The 17,748-nt window shown below is 40.9% G+C and overlaps 2 protein-coding genes across 5 annotated transcripts; one reads left to right on the top strand and one right to left on the bottom strand.

Moving 5' to 3' along the window:
• The first annotated feature begins 483 nt into the window (after positions 1–483).
• Positions 484–6,088, top strand: TEX30 (testis expressed 30). 3 transcript variants are annotated; one of them, XM_042042810.1, is made up of 5 exons: positions 484–573; positions 1,584–1,814; positions 3,258–3,309; positions 4,436–4,563; positions 5,724–6,088. In XM_042042810.1, the coding sequence occupies exons 1-5, from the start codon at positions 556–558 to the stop codon at positions 5,895–5,897; spliced, it is 603 nt and encodes a 200-aa protein (XP_041898744.1). In that variant the 5' UTR covers positions 484–555; the 3' UTR covers positions 5,898–6,088. The 3 variants fall into 3 exon arrangements, with proteins under 3 accessions (XP_041898744.1, XP_041898736.1, XP_041898754.1); XM_042042802.1 differs by having other exon boundaries at positions 4,361–4,563; XM_042042820.1 differs by lacking the exon at positions 484–573 and adding an exon at positions 905–1,069 and having other exon boundaries at positions 4,361–4,563.
• A 1,028-nt stretch (positions 6,089–7,116) lies between these two features.
• On the bottom strand, positions 7,117–17,748 carry POGLUT2 (protein O-glucosyltransferase 2). Of its 2 annotated transcripts, none has more exons than XM_042042738.1 (10): positions 17,692–17,748; positions 15,414–15,619; positions 14,803–15,008; positions 13,965–14,042; positions 10,686–10,858; positions 9,495–9,732; positions 8,710–8,919; positions 8,264–8,353; positions 7,625–7,729; positions 7,117–7,376 (listed from the first exon to the last, which is right to left on the bottom strand). In XM_042042738.1, the coding sequence occupies exons 2-10, from the start codon at positions 15,493–15,495 to the stop codon at positions 7,359–7,361; spliced, it is 1,200 nt and encodes a 399-aa protein (XP_041898672.1). In that variant the 5' UTR covers positions 15,496–15,619; positions 17,692–17,748; the 3' UTR covers positions 7,117–7,358. The 2 variants fall into 2 exon arrangements, with proteins under 2 accessions (XP_041898672.1, XP_041898681.1); XM_042042747.1 differs by having other exon boundaries at positions 15,414–15,585.

The following is a 17,748-nucleotide window of genomic DNA, read 5'->3' as shown; positions in this document are numbered from 1 at the left end:
CATGGGAAGGGTTTCTAAACATTGCAATGGACTGCCCAAGGAAGGCGGTGGAGTTGCCATCCCTGGAAGGTGTTCCAGAAATGACTGGATGTAGCACTCAGTGCCAAGGTCTTGTTGACATGGTGGTGTTCAGTCATAGGTTGGACTCGATGGTCTCAGGGGTCATTTCCAACTAAAATGATTCTGTGAATCTGTAACTTACCATAAGCATCACATCTGTAATTCTTGAAGTCAGTAAGAACCTGACTTTCTGAGCAATCCCTAAGCAATTGGCTTAAATTGTTCTGAATTACCACCTAGCAGTCCATGGGGTTTTTGTGCACACAGGTGAATAAAAACAATTTACGTGGGGCTTTATTTATTTACGGGGGTTTTATTTATTTAACACGGCTCCACCGCGGTCCATCCCAAACTCCCGGTCCCCGCGCAGGCCGCTGCCGGTTCCCGCCCCTGGGGGCGGGGCCACGCCCGGCTGTGCCCAATCAGCGGCGCAGCAGCCGGGCCTCGGGGCGGGATTGGGGCGGGGGGCTGTCACTCACGTGACGTCACGGCGGGATGAGCGGGCCGGCCGAGGTATGGCTGCGGCCGCTTCTGGTGGCCTGTGCCAGCGGGCGCTGCTGGGTCCTGTGCCTGGCGTCTGTGGGGATGTGTGTGCTCCTGCAGCCCACCCTTCCCCTCTGAGGAGGCTCTGGAGCTGGGCAGGGCGGGCGGGCTGGGTGCGCTGCCGCCTCTGCCTTCCCAGGAGCGGTGCATCCATGGCTGGTGGGCAGCTGCAGCTGTGCCCGTCTCCGTGTGCAGGCGTCCGGCCGTCCCGCGTGTCCTGTGCCATCCCCCTGTCCGGCATCTGCCATCCCCTCCCGCGGCTGTGGGAGCGGCAGCTCGGCAAGGCCGCTGAGCAGCTGCCTCGGCCTGGGCAGCTCCTCTCGGAGCGCTGCAAGGACCGCGGCGGGAGACAGCAGTGGGTGAAGTGTGCTCCATCCCAGCCCCGGGGTGTCCTTTTTGCTCTCAGAAGCCACCACAGGGGCACGTGTGCTGCCCAGTCGCCGTTCATTCCGCAGAACATCAGCAGGTCTTGTGTCTGGATCAGCTCCTCCAGCTGTCTGCTGGTGGAGGCCCTCTGTCCCCCTGGAGCTGGCTTTGTCTGAACCTGTGCTGTCTCCTGGCCCTGGGGGAGGTTCAGTCCTTGCCTCTGTGCAGGCTGCTGCTTCGCTCAGTGGCTAACACACTGTAATTCCAAATTTTTGCTAGGCTGTGTCTTAATGTCACGTAGTCTTGTGGTTTAGGCAGCTAGTTAGGTCTGGAAAAGCTACACGTAGAAATATAGAGATGGTCAGAATAATTTCAGTTTATTCTTTGAAGCTAGGTATGGTTCATTTTCTAATGCAGAACATAAGGTGTGGAGTCATAAAGTGACTTGTGCATTATTGCATGGAAAATCTTTGAACCAGAGGTGCAGTTACTCATTTAGTACTCTTAAACAGAAGAAATAATAACAGGCTTGCAATTTTGGTTCATTTCTTAATTGTCTGCTTTTTCTTTTTTTTTTTTTTTTTAAGTAATATTGGGTTTTGTTTCATTTCTAGGTTAAAGTGAAAATACCTTTTGGAAACAAATACCTTGATGCTATCTTTTCTGTCCCAGAGAAGAAACCAACATATGGAGTGATTCTTACTCATGGAGCTGGAGGAGACATGAACTTCCCTCAGTTAGTGTCCTTGGCAGACTGTCTTGCATCCCATGGAGTTCTGTGCCTGCGGTTTACTTGTAAAGGCCTTAATGTTGCTTACAGGACTAAGGCTTTCAAAACAGTTGTGGTAAGGAGTGACCAAATTCTTAGAGCAAATCTTAGATCGATGGGTGTTGTCTTCCAGGTTTCTTAAATTACAGCCAGAGATTAGTCAAGCAACAGTGGGGAAAATTAGAACCAATGTTTAGCTCAATGGAGCACTGTGTGTGAACAGAAACACCGGAGCAATTCTTAGATGGGCAACAGCTGGAACAGCTGCCACAAGTGTGCAGGTTTGAGTTCAGGGAGAAAGAAAAGCTTGACAAAAAGCAAGGGTGTTTAATAGGAAAATTTACAGCTTGCAAAAAAATGGGACAATTTAGAATGGAAGCGAGCGTGGTGATCTGGGAGGGCTTGGTGAGGGAAGGGAGATGAAGAGACAGCTTTGGAAGCAGTTTTGATAGAAAGAAGTTGATCTGAGAATTGTGCTGGATCTTAGAGGGTTGGCAGCTGGGAGAAATAGACTTTTGGGAAAGAGTAGGGGACTGGGTCACAGCAGGATTTGAAGCAAGAGAGATTGGGATTAGCATATGAGAGCCTTAGAACATACGTAACCTTTGATTCCAAAATCAGTTTAAAGTGTTATCTGCATCTGTTTTTTCTCTTTCTGCTGCTACCTTATTAAGGCTGTCCTTATGTGCCTAGGTTTTGCTAAAATGAGCAGCCTTTTGTTGTGAGAGCATCAGTTTAAGATTATCTCCCTGATCTGGAGCATGTTGGAAGGAATGGAATTTTTTTACTGATTATCTAGGGACTTTTAGTGGGACATAGGAAGCGCTTTGCATCGAGCATGAGGCATTTTTATAGCAGAACAAAGTCCAGTTCTAAAGGAATTTTCTATGATGTCATTGTGATTATATGTACATTAATTTGAAATCAGACTTTGCTGTCTTTAATGTGGATCTCCATTCTTTTTTAAAGATGCATAATGTTGTTAGTGCGTTTATGTTAACATGCTGCTGTGTAAAGGTAATTTGAAGGCATCTGCTAAGGTAGCATCTGATTAGTTATCTCCTAAAACCTGAAAAAATGTTGCTGAATTTTATCTTTTCTGTTGGGCTTAACTGATCATGTCACAAACTTTTAATTGGAAATACATAACCCCAATGAAGGGCATTTCTGCTAACCCGCCTTGCCTTTTGATGGGCCAAGAGCCTGCATGGGTTCTGCTACTATCACTAAGTTGATACATAGTAATCACTTATGTTTTGGTAACTTGAGAGGGCATCTGGTATTTCAGACTTGCTGAGAGCTAATGTGAAATTGATTCTGTTGTTGCTGCAAAATGTTATGAAACCATTTATGTGATAAACCCCAAAAGAGCGCCTTGTATGTATCTGTTGTTTGTTTAATCTGCAGTGCTGAAAGAGCGTCCCATTTTGTGTTTAGTAGCTACAAACAGAAGAGATCCCCAGCTTCCCAGCTATCTTAATTCTGACTTGTAATGCTTCTCTTTCTCTTATTTCTTTAGGAATACTTGAAACTTTCTGATGATTATAAACTTTCTGGTGTTTTCCTTGCAGGTATTGTTTTTATTATCAATAATTTTCTCTCTTTTACTGTCTCTAATAATAGTAATCTGTAAGTATTCCAAGTCTATCCCACTTTGGTGAGAAGTGAATGAGCCCTCCTTATGATCCCATAGATCTTGCTGCAGAGGAGGGAAGAGCAATAGATTGTATTTTACAGGTACTTTGGGAGAAAACTTCCTTGTCACAAATTACAGGACATGAGTTTTCTGATTATCCATGTGTGCTTTTTAACTGCAGGTCTTGAAGAATTCTGGTTACTAGTAAATGGAAAACAGTTTTCCCAAAACAGGTTTTGGTAATTAAAACCTAGTGGCAGATTAAAAAAGTCTGCTGTTATGTGAGAAGGGGAATAGATTAGGAATATCTTAATAGGGGAAATTCTAAATTTTCTCTAAGTGAAACCAGATCTGTGCTGCTATAAGAATCAGCCACTTGTAACACTCAATTACAGTGCACTGTCAGTTCATATGCCTCCTCTTTGAGGAGATACTTTGATACTCCCTTGCTGTCACTGACTGACCTCATGTTACAAGTTCACACTTTTTTTTCTCCCTTCTACTTTTACTTTTAGGCTGAAGTCCAAGGTGTGCATAAACACTTGCTGGATTTGTTTTGTGAGCAAAGTGACATTGAGCACAGAATTTTGTTTTGAATTTGGGCAAATTGAGGTTGCATTAACAAGATAGTATCATGGCTATCTTAAATTTCCAGGCTCTGGAGCACAGGACCAGTCCCTCTCTTCCCTTGCCCCCAGGATGGGCTGTTGTTCCTTTCAGTATTGCAAAGGATCTGTATCCATTTATATTTTCTTTCTTTTCCGCTTCTTTTTTAAACAGGGGTGTAAATGTTATAACTAGACAAATATCTCAGCAGAAAATGTTGAAATTAGAATTAATGTTTTTCATGGAGTAGAACATCCCTAGCATTTCATACCACTGAAATAACTCAGTTGGATAGGTTTTGGGAGTTGTGTACTAAACCAGAATGCAGATGAGGTGACAGCAGATAATACTTTTTTCCTTTATTTCTACATGGGAGAAAGGCCGTTCCATGGGCTCACGAGCTGCTGCCTCTGTGGTACGTCAGCTGAGCCAGGATGATGATGGTTTCATTCAAGGTCTCGTGTGTTTATCTTACCCATTGCATCGACCCAAACTGCAGTCCAAGCTCCGGGATGAAGATTTATTACTTACCAGGTGTCCAGTGCTGTTTGTCTCAGGATCAGCAGATGAGATGTGTGAAAAAGTGAGTATCCTTGTACATCCTGCTATGACAGGGCAGTCTGGAAGAGCAGCAATGAGCCTCAGTGATGTCTGTATTTCACCTGATTAACAGCCTTCCCTGAACAGGTGTCTTCTGAAGGAAGCCTTGGGTAGGAAACTTCATCAGACACAAAGAAGCCTGGCAGTGCTTTCTTTTGCTGCTTAAAACTTAATGGATCATGCTTGATCTTCCACTTTAGCATGCTCATCTTTGGGCCACTGAAATACCACTGATTTAAATGGTTTCAATAGGATTGCACAAATTAAAAGTGGGCTATGGAAGGAGTGAGTTATTTACTATTTTGTTTTAACCATTTCAAGTTACAAAACCTGTGCTGTGCCACCAATTTCACACTGGTCACATTGCCATGGCAAATTCTTCTAGCAAAGCAGTTCTACCCACAAGCCAGGCTTCTGTGGTAGAAAGTGATATTTTTGCAGAGATGAAGAGCAGGTGTGCAGAGGTAGGCAGGGAAATTGCTTTTCTGCCTTGTTTTCTTGCAAACAGGTATCTGTTGTTCTTGAACAGGTCAGCTTGAATTTGGGGCTATGTGCAATTGGCATTTTTCATGCTTGGACAGCTTCTAAGGAGTCATAGTGCTTTTGCGAGGAGTTGTTGCTAAAATAAGTCAGGCTAGCAACCAGCAGATCCTTGGAGTGCCCTCTTAATGGGGGAATCTTCCACTTCATGAGCTGGTTCTTAGATCTGTTTGCTGAGAAACTTCAACAGTGTCAAAGCCAGTCCCTAAGGAATTACATTGCTACTTTGCCTCTGTAGACAAATCTTTCTTCAGTTCTATGTTTTTATTGCCAGCACTACCCTCTGATGGTAAAAATGGACTCCTTTGTCAGTATGGGGAGGGTGCCTGCACAGGGTTGTGACCTGTGCAGGTTTTGAAGTTCTAATTTTCTGCTATTCTCTGTTTGAGTGAGGGTGAAGCATTGAGCAGATCCCAGTATTTATATCCTGGATAGATAATATATCCCATTTTCCTATCAAGGTGTTTTTCATGTGCACACAGATCCCTTTGGATTTTAGCAGCTGCCTATTATGCATTGCACAGGCAAAGCAAGAGACATCTAGGAGTTTCAGAGTTTGTAGCAGCTGATTCTCTAATATCTGCATTCTTATTTTCTCCATAGAAATTGCTAGAAGGTGTGGTGAGCAAAATGAAAGCCCCTAAAAAAATCCATTGGATTGATAAAGCAAACCATGGGATGGCAGTCAAAGGACGAACAACAGAAGATGTCATGGAAGAAATAAATGCGCGAGTTTTTTCTTGGCTTAGAGAGAATGTTCAACTGGAGCACAAATAATTTGCAGTGTTCAAGCAGTATCTTCATTTAGTTTTTCCTAAATGTGGCCAATAAGGGGTTTGTTATTTTTGAGAGGCATATATTTTTTTAAACTGATCTTTTCAGAGGTCTAAGTGCAAGTGCAAATAAAGTTTTGTATGAATGAAAAAAAATATGCAAACCAATAAAGAACTTCTTGAAATAACAAAATATATCATGGGAGCATTGTTCTCTGTGTTTCTATGCAAATAACCATATACAACACTTGGGGATGCAGAGGATTAAGTAATGCTTTTGACTAATATTTGAAGTAATATACTGGAAAAAATCTAATTGGACAATGTATCTTTAGGGGTCTTCAATTCCCAAGTCTATTACTGATGCTGCACTCGCTTGCAATTAAAACCTACTGATTTGTAGGGTTCTGCCAGCACCTCCCCTGAGACTGGTGAGCCTACTCTGCCTTGGTGCTGTATGCTGGCACTCCCAGGTGCTTCAAAACCAGTGAGGCAGGGAGAGGAATCTCTGGTCGTTTACAGTGTCTGCCACCTTAGGGAGCCAGATTCTGCCTGTGTGGGAAGGAGGAGGAAAAGGTAATGCAGGCACAGCTGGGCATATGGAGCAAAGAATATGGTTTTGTTTACAGTTTTGAGAAGTCCCCTTCAGCAATGTCTTTTGTGTAAAGGAGGCCCTCTGATATATAAAAACTCATAGAAGACAATTTGTGTTTAGTGATGGAGGAACTCCTGGAGCAGGAAGCAGTTTGCATCCATTGTGACATACCACACAAGGCTTCTATCCCGAGGGCTCTGAAGAGGCAGGCCAGGGTCTGCACCTCATCACCCATTAGCAGGAGGAACTCAGGTCCCTGTCCGAGTTCTGACACTGGAGAGTGGATGAAACACTTTGTATGTACTGGCAGCTGCAGCCTTTCTCATTATGGGCTGTGAGTAACCTGTTGGTATAACCAGGCTTACAGCAATATTGGAATTGTGGTTTTCCTTCAGGTTAACAAGACTTATTATGAACCCCACAGCCCTGTCTTTGAGATTGTGTCTGAAGGAACAAAGTTTGGTCTGAAAAAGATGCCTTTGGATGGATGGATGGATGGATAGATGAGTAGGGGGGAAGATGTACAATTCTTGTCTGCCCTTTTCTGCTAGTGAAAAGACTGACTATAAACAAGCATGAGTAAAAAGTATCTGCATTTCTAAGGTAACTCAGGACAGGAACACATGACTGTTACAAACATGGTTTTTATTTAAAAAAGAAATTATAAAAATGTGTGTGAACATGCCACCCCACTGCATGATAAAAAGGAAATCGGGGGGGCTTTGTTTTCTTCCATACGTAGATCATGAAATGGTAAACTTTAAAATACCCACTGACATTTTCCATGGGCATACTAATCCAGATTCTTCTTCTTTCTTTAAGAAGACAGTCTGAATGTATGTAAATTTTGAAAAAAATTATTTACTTCTGTCAGAGTTCATCTTTGGCCTGCAAGAAAGAAGAAAGAAAATCAAGAAAGAAAGTCAAGAAAGAAGAAACATGGTTCAGTTAACTGGAAGCTTAATTTTTCACTGTCTAGTCCTGCAAATGCATCAAGAAGTGTTTCTAAGTTCGATAGGTGTTAATGGCCTGGCCTGATAACTGATACCGTGGGGCACTGAGCAGCCATGCTCCAGCGGGGCTGAACAGGAACAGAAGACACCCAGCACTTACACTTAACTCTGCATGTACTGTACCTTTTTTCGGTGGCAAGTGCATGGGAAAAGGTCATCATCAGGCTGCTGCACCTTCTCCATCCCATCTCTGATTTTTGGTTCACTCACTTGCAAGCTGGCATATTCCTAGTTTTAAAAAAAGGAAGGTATCATTAATTCATAAATTTTTTAGATTGTACATCTGGTTGCCAATATTGCAGCAACTCAGCTGAGCCATTCTGTAACAACTTTGGGGCTACACAATGTGTTCCTGCAGACTCTGTCACAGACAGGGTGAGCGGACACAGCTGCAGATGGGAGCCCCTTCGGGTGCCTCCCTGGAGTTTGGTATCTCAGTGCTAATGCACAGATATTTTCAGCTGTGGTTCACAGGGTGTCTGTCTGATGTGGAATTCTTTGATCATTGTGGGCAACGTATGCTGGCAGATTAGATCAAGATTTATGGGATCTGACTGCCTCTCAAAGAGCCAGCGTAGTCTTAAGGGGTTTCACAGGATATAATTGAATACAATGTTTGTAAACCAAAGGAAGATTTTAATTGCTGCTGCTTGCTTCGTGGCTTCAAGTTCAAGACTGGCCAACTTCCAGCAGCTCTGTTGCCCTGAATTCTCGCTGTGTGATTTCTATTTTTGTGCCAGTAGCCGTTAAAAATATACTGACCTGGAAAAGTTTGAAATAGTAACAAAAAATGTGGTCTCCCATGAGATTGTTTCTTGCAAATTCTTGTCCAGATTTTGCAATATTTTTTGCCTGTTGAAGAAAATGAAAGTGTGGTTTATTGCTTTTATTGCCCAGAGCTAGTATTTATTTCAGGGTGCTACTGTTGACTGGGGAGTTACATATGATGTTGACAGTTTAGAATAACTCAAATAAAGCACTCTTTTTAAATGTTAAGGCATTGTTATGAAAATACTCTTTTTTTTCCTGAAGTTCAATTTGATTTCAAATTAAGGACATTATTATGCATTTTTAAGTGTTTTCCCTGTTTGTAGAGTTGATGAAAATAATTTTCAAGTCCTTCTAATATTTTTTTGCTTTGTTTTAAAGAAATGCAATTTTTTCCTCTTCTAGAAACATCAGTGAGTACTTCTAAAGGCGTATTTTACCTCTTCATCATGTTCTTTTGCCCACTGTAATTTTTCTAGCAGATCACTCAGGTCACTTTTAAATGGGATGTAATGTTTCCACGGCTGCAGCTCGTTATAAAAGTGCTCATAGTAGATGGAGTCTTGCTTTAGCACCACACTGTTTCCTGCTAGTAGATAAGGCAATCTGTATGCTGCCACTGTGCCATCAATATTAATTTGGTATTTATACTGGAAAGAAAAGGACCAGAAGTTATTAAAAACCACAAGATGCCAGTGGCTGGGTTAGGTTATATTCTGAGGGCACTGGTTTACTGACTTGCTGATATTGAGACATGTAGGACTGGCTAGGCAAGCATCAATGTCTAAGAAGCTTTTATTATCTAGTTTGGAATTCGTCACAGTGCAGGGTACACAGAGCTTCATCAATTAAGTTCTCCGGGAATTCTTAGGCGCTCATCCTCGGATGTGAGGGTAGATGTGCCACTTCATCCACTGATTTTCCCACTATGTTAGTTATGTTAGTAGTCCTGATCGCTGAATCAGGAAAAAGAAATAAAAAGGAACTTGAAGTTACACAGATTACACAAGGTTCTACAGAACCTTTAGATGTAAGTCAGACATTATTATCCTGAGTGTAAGAGCTACATAGCAGTTAATCCCACTGGAGGTATGTCTAGTCATGCTTGTTACTTGTGGTGTCCTGAAAAACTAAAAATCACTTTATTATCAATAATACAAACTAAGTTATTTGATAATGGGAAACAGTGAGAACTGAGTTCTATGAAAAATGATTAGCGGCTTACCTTAAAAAAATCAAAAAATGAAATGTGCTTAACAATAGGGCCATAGAGGCTTTCATCATGTTTAAAGAAAAAAAAGTTTGTGAAAGCAGCGTCTATGATCTCTGGATGTCTCCTGCTGAGTTTTACAAGCTCGAGCCTCTCTTTGCGGCTGTCACGTCCTCTCCAGAAGGCTGTGGTATTCTTGTCTTCCCACAATGGGCCAGTGTTTGCCTGGACTGACATCATATCCAGACTGACTCTGCAGGAGAAAGAAGTGATTTCATAGTGTAGCCTACTGGAAACTAATTTTTAAAGTGCAATTACTTACTTCACAGTACCCATAGACAGAGAGCAAAGATGAAGGTAAGTCATGAGCACACCATGCTGCGTTACTGTATGAGTCATTTGCAGCAATAGAAACAGATAATGAATGTTAAGTTCACAGGCATGTGGCATGACAGCATCAGTTCAACAACATGGCATGTAGAAAGAGTACCTGTCAGCTGTCACGGAAAAAAGTAAGTAAAAGTGGATATGGTTGCCAGACAGATGAAGGTGATGCAGGATAATGTATCTTGCTTAATAAAACATACTGCACGTCCTTTAAAATGTTGAGAATTTAAAACACATAAACTGGGAGGGCAAGGGATAGCAAACTCAGAAAAAGTCTTGATAAAAAAAAATGGAACCTGAACTAAATGCAGTGAAATGATAAACAAGTTCAAGATGGATTACAAAGATCCCCCTTAGAAGCCATCTTCGTAGTGTTTCAAGACAGAACAGAGCAGTTGCCAAGGCTAGTTATGGTCAGTAATCAAGGTGGGAGATGGTAGCTCCTAGTACAAGAATTCTAGCTAGTTGGGATACGAAAGGTGCACAAAAACAGGATTCTAGCAAAATCAGGAATGAAAGACACCTGGCCAGTTGTCAACAAGTTCATGGGGGGAGAAACAAAGCAAACAAATCAAATGCTTAGCCTTGAAACACTCTTAAGTGCTATTTTCAGTGACTTGACCATGTTTGGATAAATTTAGATTTTTGAAATGAAACAGTGAAGTATAATGTCAATATATTGATTACACAGTTAACTGCCTACCTAGGGTGCCAGTGTCTCAATGAGTAAATGAAAACAGTTAATATACTGTTAAGTCATGCATCTCTATGGAAGATCATTCACTGTGAATTTTGTCAAGAGTTTAAGCCATTTCTTACCGTCCCATAGTCTCCAAAACTGAGTCTGTTAAGTCATATGTTGGCATGACAATGTCTTTTGACTCACTGGACCCACACCATGAGAAAATCGGGTGCAAGTTCTGTGGGGGCTTCCTTTTCTCCAGAGGCCAGTCCCCCAAATTTACAAAAAATTCTACATCTGGCATTTTCACCTAAACAGAAACAAAGTAGGTACAAATGCAGTTTAACACAGAACAGTATTCTGCTGGCATTTCACATTTTTTAAACAATCTAAGAGGAAAAAATAGCCAGGTGTCTAATATACTTAATGTACCTGTAATAAATCACTGAAGTTTAGAAACCTGTTAGAAGTACTGAGACCATAGAGTAAAGCCTACAAAATAGTATTTTTTAAAGAAGATTTGTACAAAGTCACATAAGGCATAGGAGCACCCTTTTTAGAAGATGGTTTCCTGTTATACTTTTCATGACTAACCACACAATCATTTTATCAGGCTAGCACTGGGACCTTGTCAGCAACTGTATAGCTCCAAGGTAAGTTGGATCACCTTGTTACTATATGAAAATTGCTGCTGGGTGGTAAATCAGTTTTCTGTCACATCAGTGATCTGATTCACCCTGTGTCTGCAGGATGCCTAAATCCAACAGAAGAGAAGAAACAGAAATAAACAGCCATGATGGGAAGACCACATCTAGTCAGCACTCTGGTTAATTATTAAGCATAACATCATCACTTATTTAAAATATTTGGTAGTGTAGAACCATACCTGAAATCACTGTCGCAGCCAAAAAGCAAGCAAAGTACTGTCGATGGCCAGGAAGCAGGACCGAGGGCATAATTTTGCTGCTACATGAAACTGTAATGCCTACATTAAGGCATTAATACCCCTATATTAAGCACTGTGTGTGGTTTGAGTATGTTCAGGTGAAGTAAAAAAAGGTACAAAGAAAGGCAGCTTTGTAGTTTTCCAAAGAAAGGGCCAGCTGCCTAGTGAGGAGACACTGAAAATGGTGGGACAGTTCCGTTAGGAGAGCAAAAGAAAAAACATGACATATGGCTGAGTTTTACAGAACCCTGAAGGCACATAAAAGGTCAGTGCAGATCTAATGTCATATCTCAGCTCACTCTCTTCATTTCATTTTTAAAAATATACATCTCCAATACATACCCCTCAGCTACCTCCTTCAAAGCAAAAGAAATTAATAATTTGCCAAATATCAAACATTCTTCTAAATCGTGGAAGATACTACCTTCTTTTCAAAGTGTTTGCCACACAGGCTAATACTCAGCACTAAGCTTCATTACTACAGTGCCATCTAATGGTTGTAATGGGCATAAACCCCTACAAATTGTATTTTCTACACATCCTCAGCGGCAGAATCACTCAGCAGCTTATATCTTCTTCTCCAACCAACTATCTACTGTCACTCATTGACACTGTCCTAAGAGAAATTCTTGAGGTATTTAACGGGATTGAGACAAACTGTGTTTTCTAGATCTGTAAACAGTTTCTGGTTTTGGAGTTAGCAATCCTTCTTCGACATTTAGTCTGAAGTCCTTAGATGTAATTTAACTCCATTATTTCTTGTCCAACACTACTGACACCAAAACCAGTTTACTTCCATCTTCCAGAGAACAATCTTTTAGAAAATTGCAGGCTACATTCATGTCTTCCCTTAGACATCATGTCCTCCCTTAGACAATGTCAGATGAAACAAACCCCAGTTAATGTTCATTTGTACATTTAGTCACTTGTCCCATTTTCCTGTGCCATATTAGTTCAGCAACGTTAGCAATTGAGCAATCCTTAAAGCGTGACACTCAAAGGCAAACATAGTAGCATAACTGATCCATTACTAATCCTGAGGATAGTGGAAAGGTTACTTGACATTTCTTTCACGTGTTATGTTAACTTGCGTTTAGCTTTTTGCAGCAGAGTGCCACTGCTGAGTCACATTACACCAGCGACACTGTAACCTTCACACTTTTCTGCAGAAAATAACCTCTCACTCCCTGTTTTAAACAGCTGCCATAACTATAACACTTCTCCAGCATTTGTGTATTATCCTGCCTTTGTCACTTAATTTTTATCTATTTTTCCATAAATTTCTCTTGTTAAGAAAATTTAAAATTATGATTCTGTAACATGAGGTGCTTGAAGGTTCTTTCATTTTTGTTATCTGAAAATTCAATAAGCGTATTCTCTAGTCCATCATTCAGTCAAAATATAACTAGTTATTAAATGGTGACTGAACCTACAATAAATCTCTGAAGAATATTTTTGTGACACCTTTCATGTCTCTGGAAGCATTGGCAACTATTATTTAAGTAAGTCTTTCCAAGCAGATTACATTAGTTTCTTCTGTGCAGAGTTTTTTACCTTGTTTGTGAAAAGCTTTTGAGACTTAGCCCCAAAAGCCTAAAATAAAGATACTTGACATCATAATAGAAATGTATTACCTTGTTATAGAAAGGAATTTTACTACTGTGACATATTTTATGATAAATCCATGTTGTTTCATACCAATTACCTTATCTTTCAGCTACTTATAAATAATGTGTTTGTTTTCACTAATTTTTTAAGAAAGCTTTTTAGGTGAAGAACTCCATACTTCAGTAGTTCCTCTCCTTTCTCCTCTTTTTAAAAGAAAAGGCACTTTTTCTTTTTACAGTCAAAATAGATATTAACTTGGCTATCTTCTTATTTCTCTTACTATTCTTTTTATGTAAAAATGACATATTTGTGTGTGCTGAAACTTCAGCCCAGCTATATTCTGTCACTGTGTACATAATGTCAGGGTTTTTTCAGCGTTTTCCTAGGAAAGAGTCTGTGTGCTGCTTTTTTCTTGTACATCAAATAAGTTTCCCACCACACCACCTGCTGGGGTTTTGTTACTCCTTCTCAGTGGAATTTAATGGAGAACAACATACATTCCCTACTTTTTTTAAGCCATCCTGTAAAATGTACTTGCAGAGACAGAATTTTCTATTAGATGTTACAGGATGATTTATTTCGTCTACAGAAAAAAAGAAAACAAACAAACCAACACACCCTGTCCTGGCTTATCAAAATCACCTATAAAAGCCTGCTATTCAATTAACTTTCGTGATACTCCAATCAGAATGCATTCTAGAACATGACAGCTTCAAACAAGGAAAATCCATGATCTTTCCATAATTAATCAACGAGGAAGAGTTTTTTAACAGAAACAGCAACAAATACACTGAAGTGTATTTAAGCCCAGGCTTCTATAAATTTGGACATGCAGAATAAGTGGCTGTACAGATGTACTCACTTTTCTTGTCAAAGAAAGCAGTATGGCATCCATGAAAATTCTGAAGCCAACATGTTCCCCATATGTCTTTATATAAACCTGAAAATAAACAAAGGTTTTACTGGGTGATTTCATTCCAGAGAACGGCTGGCACAGTTCAGAGCTCTTTTAATCGCTTAGTAACTCATCAGACAGATTGTATGGCTGTACAGATTTGTGAATCAGCTGGGAAGCAACAGAAATCACAGAAAAGTGATAAATAAAATAAAATAATAAAAATAAAAAATTACAAGCTTTGCTTGCTTTTGCAGATGTTTGAGGTCTGTTTCATGGAAACAGAAACTGTTGCTTATTTCTGTGGTGTTCCATTCTTCTAATTTCTGTATAAAACTCCACTGAAGTAAGTACAGCTTTGTAATAAAGAACCGTAGCTCTGATCCTCAGTGCAGCTAAAAGTGATATTTCTTTACCTCAGAATTATGCACGATGTAATTTATTGATGCACTTCAAATTAGATGATCGTGACACCTCACAGCAGTACTGCTCAGAGAACAGGAAACTGAATTAGCATTTAGGAGTCTTGGGTGTGTGCCCAGTACTTCTATTGATTGGCTGGAAAGTAATTTGCTTTCACTGTGTTTCAGCTGTTACGTGGACAAAAAAGCACTTACAAAGCAGGACAGATACTGCTGAGCTCATACACAAACTGCAAAGTAGTCAAGGACAGAGAAGCAAGCAAAGTCTTGTTCTTAAAGAACAGACTACAAGAAGCATTCACAACTGGGAACAGATGAACTGCCCAGTTAACATGGCTTCCCACCAAATTCCCATATGGACTTCAGATCAACCCATTCCATACCTCATTGTCTTTGATGGTGTAGTGACACAAACTCTGTCTTTGTCCAAACCTCTGCGGAATTTCTTTTGCAATCTTATCTGGGTCAACAGTGGGAAAATTTGCTAGGTCCCTCTGAATCTGTGGAATGGTTTGAGGGCAGTTCATCTCTTCCAGCCATGCACTGCTCTCCTCCTGAGGGCAGTCACAGTTTTCATGGTAAATAGGTCCTATTGGGAACACAATTATTATTTAATAAGTCATAATATTGAGCTGTTGAGATCACAGAAGAGGGTCAGACACTGAACATTCATTGCTTAGGGCCAAAACTTCAGCAACTCTAAATGGACATGTCTGAAAATTTTTTTAACTCTAATGGAGTCATGTCAGCCTACATCAGCTTCTGTGTGAGACCCCACATGTATTTATTAGGCAACAGTTTCACAGCATTTGCTTCCTTTTATTATTTTGAATACTATGTGTAGGACACATACAATAAATCCATAATTCCGATGGGATTTGATAGTCCAGAGAAGCACCGAGGTCCCAAAGAATCCTATGCTTGTAGTAGAAGACATTCTGGGACACACTTTGTGAGCCATAGTAGGAAACCTGTGTGTAGTGGTGCCTCTTACCTTCTAAAATATATGGAGACTTTGCAACATGCTTATCTCCAGTTTTGACTTCTATCCTCAGGCTTTTGTAGCTTGCATACATCCTGTATCTCACGAGGAAGGAACCATCTTTCCTGTCCAATACTTGCACACCAACACGAGTGAACTGTTCTTCGGGAGCAGTGATCTTCACCTGGAATGCATTTTCACCTGGTGATGAAGTGAACCTACCCAGAGAATAAGTGGGAGCTTAATAAACAAAGGAAACATATAGAAGATTTCTTAGTCTGGTCCATTCCTTTGCAAGCCAACAGATTTCCAGTGACTTCTCTGAACCACGTTAGGCCCCTACAAGCACATGCTAATGTTCACAATCAAGGTGTGATTTTTCCAAAGAGAATTTTGGTAGGCTACCTAAAATGTCTCACGCCATTAGAAGCATTAGATATCAAGAAGGTTCCAGTCAGCCACGAGCGCAGCTCCAAAAATCACTTGGCACCCTACACTTGGTGCCCTACTGGAAATACAGTCTTTGACTATATGGGAACAAAGCACCTTTAAAAGCCAGCAGAGCTTTTGATTGGTAGTGGCTCAAGTGTAAAATGATGGGAAGGTAGAGAGCATGCAGATAAATGGATCTTGGTGGATATATCTTTGCGTCCTTTCCTGTAGGGACAGAACAAGGGCAATGGTTTTAAAGTGAAAAAGGGTAGATTTGGTTAGATATAAGTAAGAAATCATTTACAATGAAGGTGGTGAGACACAGAAACAGGCTGCCCAGAGAACTTGTGGATGCCCCATCAGTAGAACTGTTCAGGGTCAAGCTGGACAAAGCTTTGAGCAACCTGGACTACTGGAAGTTGTCCCTGCCCATGGCAAGGGGGTTGGAACGAGATGATCTTTAAAAGTTTCTTCCAACCCAAACCATTCTACAATTCTATTAAAAAAAATACTAGAGCAAATTTCATTTTAGCAGGTTAGTAAGTCTATTATTTTACATTCAGAAGCAAAATGTTTTCAGATTACCTTATTTTCCAGGTATTATTTAAGGAAATACAGAACAAACTTAAACTTAATCATTATGGTAGCTTATATGGGGAAAAAAAGCAGGGAAAAACATTATAGAGGGATCAGATAATTCAATGTGCAAATGAGATATTTTGGTAAAATTCACCATACACCAAACATAGAAAAACCTCCATAAAAGCAAATAAAATAATCTGAATAGTCATGAATTTATCACATATCATTGGGGTATTAACAAAGTTGGTGCAGTCAAAATGCTGTCAACTTCCTTCCACCTTTCTTCCATCTCTTTAAATATAGTCCCAAGTATTTAAGGAGACCCTGGGATAGAGAAAGGTGGTGGGAGTAGCCGAACTAGGGGGTTACAGCCCAAGATCCTGGTCACCTTTCCTAAAACTTACTCGAGTCCAGACATACTCGAGACCTGCCAGTTCAATTAAATGCAAGAAATATTTACTACCCGAGTTAAGCTGAACTGGCAGCTTCCGTACTCACACAAGCCATGGCACACTTAATCTGGACGACCTTGATGGAGCATTCTGAGCTCCTACCTAGGCTGTATGACCAGTTTTCCTACAGGAATGGAAAGCAACGAGCATCCTCTGAAAATCACAGAATCAGAGTTGTTAGGGTTGGAAAGGACCACTGCAGATCATCTAGTCCAATCCCCCTGCCAAGGCAGGGTCACCTGCAGCAGGTGATACAGGAACGTGTTCAGGAGGGTTTGCAATGTCTCCAGAGAGGGAAACTCTATAGCCTCCCTGCGCAGCCTGTTCCAGTGCTCTGCCAGCCTCAGAGGAAAGTTTTTCCTCATGGTGAGGTGAAATTTCTTGTATTTTAGTTTATGGCCATTGCTCCTCGTCCTACTTCATTCCTATGAAGTTTACCTACTGGCCTATAGAGTAATTCCTAAATTATTCTACTGATCTTGCACCTCGGCATGTAGGAGAAATACGACTGTTCCTAACAGTGGAAAGAAGCAGGCTGCCTGAGCCTAACAAATTAAATATATTAGTCACTGCTAAAGTTTTGACAAAGGAGAATAAATAATGAATTTTTCTACTGACTAACACGTATGTTTTGCTGCTGAACATTTTCATCCTCTTATCTCATCCCCTCGCGCCGTTATTTGATACTCCTTGAAAAGATTAATAAGTGATATACAGAAAGAGCCACGTGGAGAGCTTTTAGCCTGCCCTTTCAACAACAAAATCGCAATCCTCTCGGTTTGACCCTGCCCACAATCTCCCCGAAAAGCCGCCGCCGCCCTCACCTCAGCCCTTCGGCGTCCACGGCCTGCACGTAGAAGTACCGTGCGGGGAGCGCGGCC

The sequence above is a fragment of the Corvus kubaryi genome, unplaced genomic scaffold (assembly GCF_017639235.1).
Source record: "Corvus kubaryi isolate FWS band 111438036 unplaced genomic scaffold, C.kubaryi_AGA036_p1.0 133, whole genome shotgun sequence".
Classification (NCBI taxonomy): domain Eukaryota; kingdom Metazoa; phylum Chordata; class Aves; order Passeriformes; family Corvidae; genus Corvus; species Corvus kubaryi.
Note: the sequence above shows the minus strand (reverse complement) of the source record. Positions and strands in the feature narration are given on the sequence as shown.